General features: G+C 34.7%; 1 protein-coding gene across 1 annotated transcript in view; it reads right to left on the reverse strand.

The window, feature by feature from the left end:
- Positions 1-15,855, reverse strand: part of LOC107564140 (collagen alpha-1(XXVIII) chain-like) — a 33,578-nt gene extending 17,723 nt beyond the window's left edge. Inside the window, exons 1-10 of the mRNA XM_016249150.1 lie at positions 15,851-15,855; positions 14,585-14,696; positions 14,486-14,510; positions 13,292-13,447; positions 10,855-11,429; positions 7,154-7,174; positions 6,785-6,844; positions 5,241-5,294; positions 4,949-4,993; positions 4,009-4,062 (exon numbers count right to left, since the gene is read on the reverse strand). Of these exons, the coding sequence (XP_016104636.1) occupies positions 4,009-4,062; positions 4,949-4,993; positions 5,241-5,294; positions 6,785-6,844; positions 7,154-7,174; positions 10,855-11,429; positions 13,292-13,447; positions 14,486-14,510; positions 14,585-14,696; positions 15,851-15,855 (1,107 nt within the window). The remainder of the gene's footprint in view (positions 1-4,008; positions 4,063-4,948; positions 4,994-5,240; positions 5,295-6,784; positions 6,845-7,153; positions 7,175-10,854; positions 11,430-13,291; positions 13,448-14,485; positions 14,511-14,584; positions 14,697-15,850) is intronic.
- Positions 15,856-16,070: the final 215 nt, after the last annotated feature.

Here is a 16,070-nt window from a genome sequence, read left to right on the forward strand (position 1 = left end):
CCATTTAAACGTCTGCGTTTAGCTTCAAATGGCATCTTTGATGACAGTATTATATAAAAATTATTTGCATTCTGATTCTGACATCCAAAGGCACAACAAGACATTTTTTCTTGTTTTTCTGCCACCACTATGCGCGTGCAGCTGCAAGTGAGGTAACAGTGACATCTACTCCAAATTGGTCTATAAGGGTTTTTTATGAATCTTTGCAAATCGCCTTTCCTAATAACGTGCTAGCTAGCCAATTGTTTCATGGCTGAAGTTTACACTGAAGAGAGGGGCGGGGTGAGCAGAGCTCATTAGCATTTAAAGCAACATGGACTAGAATGGCTTGCTGAAAACAGAGCTGTTTTTGACAGGGTAAAAAAGGTGTTTTTTACACTACTATTGAGAAATTTTAACCAAAGTATACTATAGACTTTTCATTAAGACCCTTAAGAATCATATCAACTTATGGAAAATGGGCATCCGATGACTCCTTTAAGGTGAAAAATTAGAGAAATCAGGTCTCAGGTATGTATTTATTTAAAGGTAAAGTTCACCCAAAAATTAAAATTTTGCCATAATTTATTCACTCTCGTTGTATACCAAACCTGTTTCTTTCATTTGAAGAATGTTAATCAAACAGTTTCTGGTAGCTTTTTTAAAATACTATGGAAGTCAATGGCTACCAGCAACTGTTTTCCAACATTCTTCAAAATACCTTCTACTGTGTTCAAGAGAAGAAAGAAACATTTTCATTTTTGGGTGAACCCTCCCCTTTAAATTTAAGTTGTCATCTCAGAGAAACATTAAAGGAATGTTCTGTGTTCAGTATAACTTAATCTGTATGTACAGTATCTGTGACATGCTGTTGATTATCAATGAAAACAATTTCAACTTGTCCCTCAGTTTGTAAAAACATAACTTAAAATGGTGCTGACAGACATCCACTTCCACTGAAAGCACATGACTGTCAATGAGTTGAATTTATTTCTTTGGAAATCGACAGCAAGCCACAGATGCTGTGAATAGAGCTTATGATGAATTTAACCAGGAAAGTACCTTTTCAGAAAGATATATGATGTATATGCAAATGACGACACTAATACTATATATATATATATATATATATATATATATCACCTCAAAACTACTAAAAGTAGTCTTTGTAATTGGGGAATTAACCATTAAATTCTTTACACCTGTCCATATTAAGGGTGCACAAGTAGCATCTGTAGAAGTGTTATTATGGATTATGGACTTGTATTTTGGCCAGAAGTTTATAGTTAAATTGTCTCGATGGATTTGTTTCTTACAAAGCTTTTCGCTTCACAAGTTAACTGATGGACTGGAGTGGTGTGGATTACTTGTGGATTATTGTGATGTTTTTATCAGCTGTTTGGACTCTCATTCTGACGGCACCCATTCACTGCAGAGGATCCATTGGTGAGCAAGTGATGCAATGCTTAAAAGCGCATCCGAAACAAGCAACATTAGCTTCTGTGTTTTCAGCAAGCTCTCTGTGTGAAACGTGTCAGTGTTATTTACTGTTGTTTGTATTAACAGTGCACGATCACCTCTATAGACCAATTTCAGTGTTTGCAAACAGTGATGACGTTTTTGTGGGCGGAGCCTATGTGGTGGCAGAAAATGACCATTTTAACGTAGCAGTCAATTCAAGCCATGGAATAAAAGAATAAAAAAAATTATTTTGAGTTTATATTTCAAAATTCTGACTTTTTTCTTGCAATTCTGAGATTATATCTCACAATTCTGGTAAGAAAAATCAACTTGTCATTCTTTCTTTTTAGTTTATAATCCCACACTTCTGGCTTTTTTTCCTCAGAATTGACAAACTCGCAATTGATTACTTGAATAAAGTTATAAAGTCTGAACTAGGAAGCAAGAAAAAAGTCTGAATTGTGAGATAAAATAGGTAAATGTTATGTAAAATGTTATAGGTTTAAATAGTATTTCATGCATGTATTTCAACTGTAGGGCTAATGCAGTATGTTCCCTATATGAATATTATATAGACCTATTGTTTAAATAAAATGTATGCTTTAAAAGTAAGGTAATCATAGCAGGTTTCATCCATAGTCTGTCCATTTAAACGTCTGCGTTTAGCTTCAAATGGCATCTTTGATGACAGTATTATATAAAAATTATTTGCATTCTGATTCTGACATCCAAAGGCACAACAAGACATTTTTTCTTGTTTTTCTGCCACCACTATGCGCGTGCAGCTGCAAGTGAGGTAACAGTGACATCTACTCCAAATTGGTCTATAAGGGTTTTTTATGAATCTTTGCAAATCGCCTTTCCTAATAACGTGCTAGCTAGCCAATTGTTTCATGGCTGAAGTTTACACTGAAGAGAGGGGCGGGGTGAGCAGAGCTCATTAGCATTTAAAGCAACATGGACTAGAATGGCTTGCTGAAAACAGAGCTGTTTTTGACAGGGTAAAAAAGGTGTTTTTTACACTACTATTGAGAAATTTTAACCAAAGTATACTATAGACTTTTCATTAAGACCCTTAAGAATCATATCAACTTATGGAAAATGGGCATCCGATGACTCCTTTAAGGTGAAAAATTAGAGAAATCAGGTCTCAGGTATGTATTTATTTAAAGGGAAAGTTCACCTAAAAACGACAATTTTGCCATAATTTATTCACTCTCGTTGTATACCAAACCTGTTTCTTTCATTTGAAGAATGTTAATCAAACAGTTTCTGGTAGCTTTTTTAAAATACTATGGAAGTCAATGGCTACCAGCAACTGTTTTCCAACATTCTTCAAAATACCTTCTACTGTGTTCAAGAGAAGAAAGAAACATTTTCATTTTTGGGTGAACCCTCCCCTTTAAATTTAAGTTGTCATCTCAGAGAAACATTAAAGGAATGTTCTGTGTTCAGTATAACTTAATCTGTATGTACAGTATCTGTGACATGCTGTTGATTATCAATGAAAACAATTTCAACTTGTCCCTCAGTTTGTAAAAACATAACTTAAAATGGTGCTGACAGACATCCACTTCCACTGAAAGCACATGACTGTCAATGAGTTGAATTTATTTCTTTGGAAATCGACAGCAAGCCACAGATGCTGTGAATAGAGCTTATGATGAATTTAACCAGGAAAGTACCTTTTCAGAAAGATATATGATGTATATGCAAATGACGACACTAATACTATATATATATATATATATATATATATATATCACCTCAAAACTACTAAAAGTAGTCTTTGTAATTGGGGAATTAACCATTAAATTCTTTACACCTGTCCATATTAAGGGTGCACAAGTAGCATCTGTAGAAGTGTTATTATGGATTATGGACTTGTATTTTGGCCAGAAGTTTATAGTTAAATTGTCTCGATGGATTTGTTTCTTACAAAGCTTTTCGCTTCACAAGTTAACTGATGGACTGGAGTGGATTAAGGTCTATAGCTTTCTGTATGTAAACAAATTTAACTTTTTATTAACTTTTGATTATTTGTTTGTTATTTACTTTGTATTACACAGAAAAAAATAATAGCATACGAGTTTAGAACAACATGTGGAGGAGTAAATAAAGAAAGAAATACATTTTTGGAAGAACTGTTCCTCTAAAGTCATGATAAAACTAGTAAGAAAATCTCAAATTCACTGTAAAGGGATGCATAAAATATTTACATAAAATCATACTCATGTCAACATAATGGAGTAAAATCTAAAATCTGTCTCTATTCTGCACCTCCTGTTTCCAATAGAGTGCATCATTTAGTCGAAAATAGATATGAATGATAATTCCTTCTAAAGAAATGTGAATGCATCAATATTTCTCATTCACTTTGGCTTAAACATCAATTTATCTAATGGATGTAGCAAACAAACAAGCCTCCAGTGCATGGGTTTTCTCATGCACAATAACATGCCGAATATGCAATGGCTTCTGGAGACAGTGAAACTTTTCCAGGTGTCTGTGTTAAACGTGATGATCTGAAATTTTCAGGATAATGGTTTGTGATTATAAGCCACAGACCTTCTTTCCCTGTGGGCCTTCTGGTCCGATGTCACCCTGTGGTCCTGGTAAACCCTGCAGGGGAAACATGAAATGGTATGTTACAGTGTCTAGCATGAACATTTGAGTTTTTAGGGCTGTCTAACATTATCTGTAGACAACCAAAGCATTATGCTGCTTTATAATACAGTAAAATATAAGTTTAATCATATGTTGTTTGAAATTCAACATGTGTTTTAACATTTACTGCTTTGAAATATATTGAAGCCGATTTCCGCCACAGGATCAAAAATTGGTAATAACTGTGACTTTTTCTCTCACAATTCATTATTGCAAGATATCAACTCCAAATTCTGTTTATATCTCACATTTCTAAGTTTACATATTGCAGGTCTGAGTTTACGTCTCACAATTCTGTTTTTTTTCTTCTTCTCAGAATTGCAAGAAAAAGTTTGAATTGTGAGAAACTCAGAATGACTAAAAAAGTTCAAATTGCAAATCCATTTGATATATTTTAATCCTGTTTTGGAAACAAGCTTCCATGGTAATAAGCTCTCACGTTTAGTTTAAAGTAAATGAATAGTATGTTTTTAGTTTGAAATACATAGAAACATCTGTTTCAGGTGATCTAAATACTATGCTAAATACAGGTGTAAACGGCTCGAAAACATTCTGTAATTGGATCAAACCACATTTGCATATTAAAAAGCGAAGGACCGCACACTCGCATTTCATTGTAAAATAAAAAAATACTTTTTTTTACAAAATTATTTGTGTACAGTTGTGTACAATATTTAATTACTATTGTTTTGATGATTACACCACCTGACATTTGAAGTTTAGAAGACATTTTTTTCTTTGTCTTTTTTTTTGTACATACTTTTAATTTTACCCAAATAGTTTTTTAGTTATTTAATGAAGCGTAAGTAGTGATTTTGTGTCCCACCCATCAGCCCCTCACCTCTGTACCCTCACGACCAGGAAGTCCACTCAAACCAGCTGCACCCTAACAAGAGCACAAAACAAGTGTTTTTCAAAAAGCGTTATAGAATACAGTCTGTCAGTCTTGATTCCTGTACTGTTCAATCTGAGAAAGTGTTACGAAATCTAAAGTAGAAATATGAAGAGACAAATACACAACAATATAACTAGCCATCAGCTTCCTCATCACATTTCCCATGTGCATCCACAGAAGCAAGCACACACCAGAGAGAATGACAGATAGACGGCAGTAATGAAAACAAAATGCTGACCTTTTGACCTTTAGCCCCAGCGGCTCCGTCCTCACCTGGACGACCCTTCTTTCCCTGCAGGGGAAAGTGAGCAGCAGTGTCAATACCACTCAAAATGTTTGCTCAAAGAGTGAAAAAAATGATTGATCTCATATTTCTGATGGCTTTATTAGACCCATAAAGCTAACCAATCAAAATTCAGTGCCTGCACTTAAACGGATAGTCCATCCCAAAATTAAAACCTGTATGCATTTCGTTCTTCTGTGGAACACAAAAGAAGATATTTTGAAGAATGTCGGTTAGCAAATGGTTTCAGGTCCCATTGACTTTCATTATAGACAAAAAATGCTATGGAAGTCAATGGGACCAGAAACTTTCTTCTTTTATGTTCATATCTGGGTGGACTGTCCCTTTAACTTACATAGAGGACACATAACAGTTGGGAAAGCCACCCCTAGTTATTTCTTTTTATGTCAAGTGTTATTTTAGCATTATGCATATAGTATTTTAATATTTAATCATATTTTGAATGATTTTATTTGCTTATATTTTCTTATATATGTCATTTAAATTTTAGTTTCGTCATTTTTAAGTTTGTCATGAGTCTGTTATGAGTTTTTGTCATTTGTATTGATTTAGTTTTTTATTTCATTTTTATTTTTATTTCAGTTTTATTTTTAGTCATTTCAGTACTTCAGCCTAAAATTTGCCAAGTCAACATTTCTTATTTTTGTTACATTTTTTAAACAATTTTCATTTAGATTTTATTTGATTATTTCAGCTTTATTTCAATTTTTGTTTACTTTACTTTTGTTTACGTTTCTAACCTAGCTTCTATTTGGGGACACATTTTAGATAATTGTGTTGTGACAGCACTGGATAATGACGGTTAGGCATCTGTCAATGAATAACTGTCTCTAACATGATCCGCCCTTCTACACACTACAGTTTAGTTTTATAAACCATGTTAAAAGAGCAATCAGTTTCATATAATTTCATCTCAAGTCAGTCTGAACTTGTTCAATGCATCTATTTTATCAAACTCAACTAGTAACTTTGAAGACTGCATATATTTCTGCAAGTGATACAATGGCATGCGTTGTGTTTTTAAAAAAATGCAAGGAAAGAATGCTAAATAACTGCAGTTATAGGGACAAAAATATATACATTACTAAGGCTATTAACCCATTATTGGCAGGTGTGGCATAATGTTAAATTTGGACCCGTAAGTGTTTTAAAGTCAAGCTTTTCAGCGAAAACATGCAATTACATTGTCTTCCGTTTCAACAGACTCAACATGAAGGAGACTTCTTTTGAGGAATCTTATTTTGTGTTTTCCCCAAGGTAGTGCTGAGGGGTCCTGACAAAGACAATAATTATCCTGACTTTTACAAAACAAAGCAGTTATCCAAACTGTCAGAATCATGCCTGTCTTTTCCCACTGCTGACATTCATCAAAGGAATCCGTTCCTCTTAGGAACAGAAAAAGAGGAGAAAAATGCACCTGTGGTCTGGCCTGGAAACACCGTCCCATGTTGAAGGAAGTTTAAAATGAAAATACTTACAGCCGGGCCACTGAGTCCTCTCTCGCCCTTCTCGCAAGCACACTTTGGGGACAGAGGACACTAAATATAGAGAAAAGCGTGTAAATGAAAAAATCGGTTTTTGTTTTTGTTTTCGTTTTGTGTTTCAATAAGGCTGAGATGGGGAAAATATTCTTTCTGGCATAAATACACACAAAAACTTCCAAACATTTATATACATAATTCTGTGCAGAGACTCGCATCAGTGAATCATTTTTCAAATCAGTTCATTTCATTTGCTAATCCGAAAGAAATGGTTCACTATTACAGAGTTTGGGAGGATAGTAAGCTATTCTTTAACACTGCAGTAATGCATATTACCATAAAAGACTTGAAATATTATTTACTTACCCCATCGTTTGCCAGCTGAGCCTGTGTAGAGATGTAACAACAAGAAAATTAGATTTAGTTCAAACAATAGCTGGTATATTAGATTATAATTACTGCTCTTTGGCAATGGCAAGGCTTTCATTTTTGTGATTTGGGTAAACAGTATGAACAGTTAAAGGGTTAGTTCACCCAAAAATGAAAATTAGGCTGTATTTTACTCACTCCAGAGCCATCCTAGGTGTATATGACTTTCAGACGAATCCAGTCGGAGTTGTATTAAAAATGGTCTTTGATCTTTCATGGCACTCAGCGGGTGTTGCAGTGCTCAGTCCAAAAGAAGTTAAATAAAAAGTGCCCATCCATAAAAAAAGTGTCTCACACGGCTCCGGGGGCTGAAACAAAGACCTTCTGTAGCGAATCGATGCATTTTCATAAGAAAAATATCCATATTCAAAACGTAATAATCACTTTAATGTAGCTTGCGCCAACAGTTGTACACGGAAGCAGCTCTGGGAGGATGACGTAAGATGTCGGCGTTGCGCATGCGCCGGTGAGTCTCGTGAAAACCAACGTTTGTTAACAGGAGCAAAGGAAGCAAAGTTTCCTTACTTTAGCAAAGGAAAACCAGTCTCCTTTTGGCTTATATTGAAATCCTCCGACATTCTTCTTTACAAATCCTCGTTTTGTACTTCTAATAAGTGACCATTGTTTTGCTTTGATCTCTCCCCTGCGCTTCCACGTTCGTCACTTCTGAGCGGCGCATGCGCAACGCTGAACTCATACGTCATCCGCCCGGAGCTGCTTCTGTGTAGGACTGTTGACGCAAGCTACATTAAAGTGATTATTACATTTTAAATATGGATATTTTTCGTACAAAAACACATCGATTTGCTGCAGGAGGTCTTTGTTCACCCCCTCTGAGCCGTGTGAGACATTTTGTATGGATTTTTATTTAACTTCTTTTGGACTGATGCATGCAACACCCGCTGAGTGGCATTAAACAGCTTGAAAGATCAAAGACTATTTTTAATATAACTCTGACTGGATTCGTCTGAAAGAAGAAAGTCATATACACCTAGGATGGCTCTGGGGTGAGTAAAACACAGCCTAATTTTCATTTTTGAGCAACAAATGTGATTAAAGGAAGCAGTATCATTTAACATGCCTAGTCTTGCTTTACATTGGAGATTTATGGAATATATAAACCTAGATGCATTTCAGAAAAGCCACAACAGGACGTGTTTACTCTACAGGTGCATCTCAATAAATTAGAATGTCGTGGAAAAGTTCATTTATTTCAGTAATTCAACTCAAATTGTGAAACTCATGTATTAAATAAATTCAATGCACACAGACTGAAGTAGTTTAAGTCCTTTTAATTGTGATGATTTTGGCTCACACTTAACAAAAACCCACCAATTCACTATCTCAACAAATTAGAATATGGTGACATGCCAATCAGCTAATCAACTCAAAACACCTGCAAAGGTTTCCTGAGCCTTCAAAATGGTCTCTCAGTTTGATTCACTAGGCTACACAATCATGGGGAAGACTGCTGATCTGACAGTTGTCCAGAAGACAATCATTGACACCCTTCACAAGGAGGGTAAGCCACAAACATTGATGCACCTGTAATTATAGTAAATGTAGAAAGGCTAATTGTTAGGTGTCAGGGGTCCCAAAACACTAGCAGCACATAATTATTTTATCTTCTTTATGTTCTACATGTCAAACACTTGACCAAATATGGTTAGCTGGTCTTATCTGGTTTAACAGGTCTCCCAGCCAGAATAGCTAACAAGTCCCTCTCTAAAACCAGCCAACCTGACCAGAAGAAACCAACAATCAGGTGACCAACTAAGACCAGCAAACCAGTTTTTTTTTTTCACAAGCACAGCATATTATTACTGACATATAACTGACACAACAGACGTTGATCGTCACACCAGAAGAAGTTAACCAGAATTTGCAATCGGAAATTCCTATTCGGAATATGTTCTAAAATGAAAAGGCCATGTACCACGAAATAATGGCCTGAAAATACATATTTCTATTGAGTTATCATCGCTGGGTCCACGCCATATTGTACAGCGCAGCATCATCGACTAGTGCAACCTGACTCCAAGAGAATAACTCTTGAATTTCTATGATTCTTAGCACATCAAAAGCAAACTAACAGCGCAATTAATAGCCATCACAACAAATAATGAGTCTTATGAGTCGACTTGTTTCTTTAAATGAATCATTTAAAAAGATTCAGATGTCTGAATCAGTCTGAGGAATCATATGAATGAACTCACTGGATTTTTCATCAAGTTACAATCACGTGATGGAATAATAATAATAATGTAAAAGAAAATAAAACTAACAGAAACAGTACATAACAGTTAGTCATTTTTAGAATTTTAAGAACTGAGACATGAGTGTGAATTTGAAATGAATTGGCCACATCCTACGTTAAGTTGAACTGGAACTTTGACTGGAATGAATGCGACCGACTAGTGTAGACCCGATAACTGATACACGATGACTTTTTTGAACTGGTTCTATTTAGTGAATCAAAAACATACAGCGCAACCAATAACCAGTGCCAAAAAACAAACAAAAAAAATTACATTTTTTAAATGAAACTACTAAAACAGTAGTTACTGTAGCTACCGTTTGAATCAATCTAACGGATCCTCTAAATGCACACACTGAACCCTTCAACATTAAGTTACACTCATTTTCAAGCTTATATTATTAATTGGCTTTGTGAAAATGTATGATATTGAATGATTTTGTAATCTACTAATGGACAATAAAACTAAAATATGCACAAATTTTTAATCAGAATCAAGACAAATAAAAATGAAAGCTTGTGAATTGAAATGGGATCAAATCTGTATACCCAAATGTGTAAAAAAGGACTCTGCTATGTAGTTGGCTACTTCTCTGCTGGAGAAGTGTTAGTAGCTTATAACTTTTACTCTTCTGGAGAATCTGGAGACTTCTTGCATTTCCTGCACTCCTTTTAGGTAAAAAAACAAAAAAAACCCTGTGGAATTCTGTGGAATGGATTGAAACATGTTAAAAATTAATACATGAAGCTGAATATACCCTTATTGGTAGCTGAAGCCAAAATAATGAATACACAAATATTCTAGTCTCAGCCTCAGACGTCACACCATGGACCGTTGGCTGAACGTCTGATGCATATGGCACACAAAATTGGAAACACTTCGGGAGTTTCGAAGTCGTCATCGGATTGGTTGAATTATATGGGATTTCCTGGAGACATGCGTGTCGCATTCTTTAACTTTCTGCCTGGAAACAAATAAGCCATGACGCCAAACCCCCTCATGTTAGAAGAAAGTCTGTGATACTGAGCTCTTATCAGGGTCAACTAAACGCTGGATTTTTAAAAGTATGTGAAATATTTAAAGTTTGTGGCATAGAATTTTTAAAATACACCAAAGAGTTTTGTTATTGTGGGGACATTTCCACGCCCCTAAACATGACGCGGCACAAACCGAAACGTGATTGGGTGCCATTCAAAGCGGCCAAGGTTCCCAGACCTTCTGCCGTCAGTCTGAAAGTCTTGCTATGCGAGACTACAAATACTCAAGTTGCTGGAATGAGTAGAATTTGAGCAGTTCTGGAAATTTGTGGAGAATTTTGTGTGGGCCTGCCTGTACATACAGTATGAGGACAGAATTAGTGATTGGAGACATCATACTTACAATCTGAATTATGACTTTTTCCATGACGTTCGTGTCCTGTAGATTATAGAGGAATTTGGTGGCCGGTGTACTGGCCAGCAGTCTCAGGTTTGCTGTGTTGGCAGGTTCATTGGCGCTACGGGTGATGCCAATCGTGAAGACTTTCACGCCCTGGTTCTTTGCGTCAGCCATAGCAGAGAAGATATCAGGGTTTCTGGGATGAAAAGACCCATCTGTGAGGAGCAGGGCAATCTTGATGCTTTCTGGGCTCGATTCTTCCACAAATATCTTGGTCATGTTGGTGATGGCGTAGGTGGTGAAAGTGCCGTGGCCGATGTAGGCCATCGGTGCGATGCTGCTCTTGAAGTTCTGCGAGCCTTTCCACTGTTTGAGGGTCTGCTCGATAATGACGTGGCTGCTGTACTGAAGCAGGGCCGCTCTCCAGCTGAGTTTGCGATCTGTATCCAAGCGGATGCTCTGGAGGCCTTCTATAATGTCCATAGTGAACTGTTTCTCCTGCTTGTGGTTGTCCTTGGCCGTCTCAGAGCTGTCCAGCAGGAAGGCCAACTCCAGACTGCAGTCCTCATCCAAGATGGCTGATGCCACAGCGAGGGAAAAAAGAGAAAACGGCTTTAAAGAAAAGTTCAACTATTAAACAGTTGGCTATAAATTTAAGAACTGACTCCCTTTTCATTCGATTGGAAATTCAAATAAATTCAACACAGTCAAACAACAAAGGAAATTCATTAGTCCATAATATGTTTTGTGACAAAACATAAATACTTGAGTTATACTGACTAATTATTAATTTATTCCCTGTTATATAGAATATGATTAAACATATTTCTCTTTACTAAGTTAAATATTGTCATCAATTTGCACAGCTATCAAAACCACAAAATGTTTTCACATTGTTTTTGGATTTATAAAAATAAAAATATTAAAATTTGTATATAACATAATCGAAATTGATATATAAATATATAATATTTTATAAAATATTGAGTAAATTTGATATATTAGATATATTACATATGAGTAAGTTAGATAAAGTAGATCATATTTTATACTATATTGAGTAAATTAGATAATTGTGGGAAATTAAATGTTCTATAAAATATTTTATGAAAATAATAAATAATAAAATATAATAGTCAGTAATAAAATTGTGTGTGTGTGTGTGTTTCTGGACATATATAATATGTTGTGCGTATGATAACATAATGCATGAAGAAAAAATTTATATTTTATGAAATATTGAGTAAATAAGATATTTTAGATATATTGTGTGAATTAGGTAAATTAGCTATATAATATTTTATCAAATGTTGAGTAAATTAGATATAAGATATATGGAGTAAATTAGATACATTACATATATAATATTTTATAAAGTAGTGAATACATTAAATCATTGTTGGAAATTAAGTGATCTATAAAACTAAAAGTGAATTGATACACACACAAAATAATGGCCAGGAAATACATATTTCTAAGCAGGACACACACACACATATATATATACTGTATGTGTGTGTGTGTGTGTATATATGCTGTATATATACAGTATATATATAATTTATTTAAAAGTGTATAGTTAGAAAATAATTAAAAGCAATCAAAAAGTAGACTGACAGCATCAATATGCATTTCTTTGCGTGTCGTTCCATTTGTCATACTTCATTAAATTCCAATTCCACATCCTGTTTACAACCTCAATTCAATCTGGAATTTAAAAAGCAAATTCAGTTCTGAATAGCCCTGCCATCTATCTGGCTATCTATCTGTCTACATTTCTTTTAAAAGTTACATTATTCCAGGATGTTTCAGAAAATGTCAATGTTATCTTAATCCTCTAAGTATCCTAATGATCCTTTTTGGGTTCAAGAAGCAATGCAATCTGTCATCTGATCTTACTTTCAACACAGCAGCTCATCAGTCTTCATGTCACCGCTGACAAGACATGACCTACCGGGTCTTATACAGATATGAATAAATCATGTTCATGTTAGGAGAACTGAATGCCTCAGGGCTCCAAAATCACTACATCCAGACATATCCTCCTTCTAGACGCTCTTTAAATATGCTGCTATGTCTAGTATGTCGTAACATGACATTGCATGTTTTAAGGCATAAAACTAGCTTTATGTTTCTTAGACCGCATGAGATGTACTGAAGGTGACCTATAAGTTTATAGCACATACATGGTAAGACACTTATTAGGTGTCAAGGACAACCAGCAGAAACGTGAAACGTGAAACACATTTGCAACCCATTTTAGCCTCATAATGTGACTGAGTGAAACAGGATATTCAATGAGAAAACATGTAGGACGGGACTTAATCCAATTGATTGGATCTTCACAGTGGAGTAAAGAGGGTTTTAAAAACCAAAAAAATATTAATTCACTTGCATGCATACATGCTGTCACATATTAACAATGAATGAGTCACCTCACCTTGACCGTCATTTCTTTGCAAAATAGCTGCCGTCTGTCCCCTGGTCTTAACTCTTGTTGGCCTGGTTTTTTCCTCATAGAAATCTTGAGCCCAAACACTCAGCAAACCAAAACACAACAGAGACCAGCTCAACGTATGAGCCATGACTGCCACTCCTGCAAAAATAATAATATATTAGTACATTATCAAAAACTTGAAAAGAAAATGTCCAGATCACAATTGACCAAAAAATCAAAAGACAAAAATAAGATTTTGCATAAAGAGAATTAAGCTTATTTTAAGGCCCCTGATTATGTGATATATTTACTTTAACACATTACCAAAAAAAATTTATATTTATAATAATGCAAATTTAAAAATAAAAAATGTGAAGGATGCAGTGCTTAAATGTCATGAAAATAATGCAATGCAAAGATATTTTTTCTAATTTTCTTTATGTAAAGCACATTTTCTTTCTCTGCAAGATCACATTTCATGCCAAAATCAAAAGACGAAAATAGGATTTTGCATGAAGAGAATTAAGCTTATTATAAGGCCACTGATTGTGTGATATATTTACTTTAGTACATTACAAAACCATTTATAATAATGCAAATTTAAAATTGTAAAATGTGGAGGAAGCCATGCTTAAATGTCATTAAAAAATAATGCAATGCAAAGATATTTTTTTTCTAATTTTCTTTCTCTGCAAGATCACATTTCATGCCAAAACCAAAAGATGAAAATAAGACATTATATATTGCATGAATAAAATGGCAATAAGAAATCCGGCAAATGGGAATGTCATCAAAATATTATATTATATAATAATATAATCATTCTCATAACTGTGAATTTTTTTTTAAAGTATTTACAGAACATTAAAAGTATTTGTTTTGATTATTTTACTGTGATTTCCTTTACTTTAATATGTTACAAAACATTTATAATAATGCAAATTAAAACATTTGTAGAGGAAGCATGCTTTAATGACATGAGAAAATAATGCACATGCGATACAAAAAGATAATTTTTCATTTTCTTTATGCAAAACACTTTTTCTCATTTTCTTTTGAAATAAATACATTTCTTCTCAAACATGAATCAATAAACCGTTAACGATTTCCAAGGGCACATAAAACCTATAATTCACACTGATATTATTTTTATACAAACCTGCTTGGCATGTACTGTACATTATGGTAGTATATTACCTTCCATAGAGACTTTATTACCTGACTAAAAATGCAAAGCTCAAAGACAGTATTAAAAGAAACACTCATATTTTTATTAGATGTTGAAAAGGGACTCACCTTTGGCAGCAAAGCCTCTTGCCACAAGCAAGCAGCGCAGGTGTGCAGCTCAGCGTTCCTCAGGTGACGTGTGAGCGAATGAAGGAGGCTCTGAAGTGAAGTGCACTTCTGCCTGAGTCAACAGAAGTAGACGGCGTCCTCAGGCTGTGTGCAGCCCATTTCCCTCCCACTTTTAAGGGGAGGAGGACCCACCGAACTCTTTAGTAGTATTGCATGTCTCCCCTCAAGACTGCAAAAAGAGTGAACCTAAAAGCATACTGCAATATTGCACTATAGATATGTCTCATGTACCTTTTCCAATTATTTCATTTTTAAAAAATCCACTCTCAAAAGATATTTAGGCCTAAATGTAAGATTTATGTGTTTGAATTGCACATAAAATGTCCTTCCATTTGGACGACACAGTTTTAAGATAATATAAACCTAATGTGATGCATACTTGTCAGTCAACTATAAATGAAGTAGGTAAGATTTCTAAAAAACTGAATGTTTTAAATACATAGAAGCCAGGTTTATATATTTATCATGAATTAGTCCAATTTGTTTCAATCTTATACAACTGAATTCATTGAATATTGCTTATTGAACTGCTCTGTAATTGTTTTCACAATTAACAGTTTAATGTGATTTGAAGGAATGCACTTTGAAAATATCATTTACATAAAATCAAAAATGCAAATAGTTAATAAACTACTTGATTTTTTTTTTTTTAGTGCAGAAATCCTAACTGTTTCATCTGACTGACAAAGATGCATCACATTAAGTTAGTTACTGTGCAATCCAAATGGACGGACATTTTATATGCAATTCAAATACATACATCATAAATTTAGGCCTAAATATTATATTCAGATCATTAAAAGAATAATTGATCCACAAAGGAAAATACTGTCAACTAAACCACTGTTTTTCATGAAACTGAACTGCTGAATTGCAAACACAAAGCTATAGCATGACTTCAGAAGACGTGCAATATAGCGCACTAGTCTAAATATGGATTACTTTTATGATTTTGTTCTGCTTTTTGGACCCGAGTCATTGTGAAGTGAACTTGAATAGATATGTGGATGTACAGATACTGACAGAACTATTCTACTGATTTGCTACTCCTGGTTTGGGCTTTTATGCCACAAGGCAGACTTGAGATATATGAGATGAGACAAACAATGGGGAATATGGGTGGAGTTAGTTTTACAAGTCTTTAGTCTTTCTTCAGACATTCCACTGGATGCTATGGTGGTTGTCATGGTGATCAGAGGGCCTGACCTCATCTAGTCTTTTCTTTAGCATTGTCCCGTCTCTCCGTCCTGTTCATCAGGGTATTGCACTGGCCTAAAATACAACCACAATGTGAAGTGAGATCGTCCCTGCCGTTCTGAAAGAAAGTTTCCACAAAAATCTGGTATATACACTACTGTTCAAAAGTCTGAGGTCAGTAAGATTTTTAAAGAAGTCTCTTTTGCTCAACAAGGCAGCATTTATTTGA

Source organism: Sinocyclocheilus grahami, unplaced genomic scaffold, assembly GCF_001515645.1.
Source record: "Sinocyclocheilus grahami isolate Dianchi unplaced genomic scaffold, SAMN03320097.WGS_v1.1 scaffold913.1, whole genome shotgun sequence".
Classification (NCBI taxonomy): domain Eukaryota; kingdom Metazoa; phylum Chordata; class Actinopteri; order Cypriniformes; family Cyprinidae; genus Sinocyclocheilus; species Sinocyclocheilus grahami.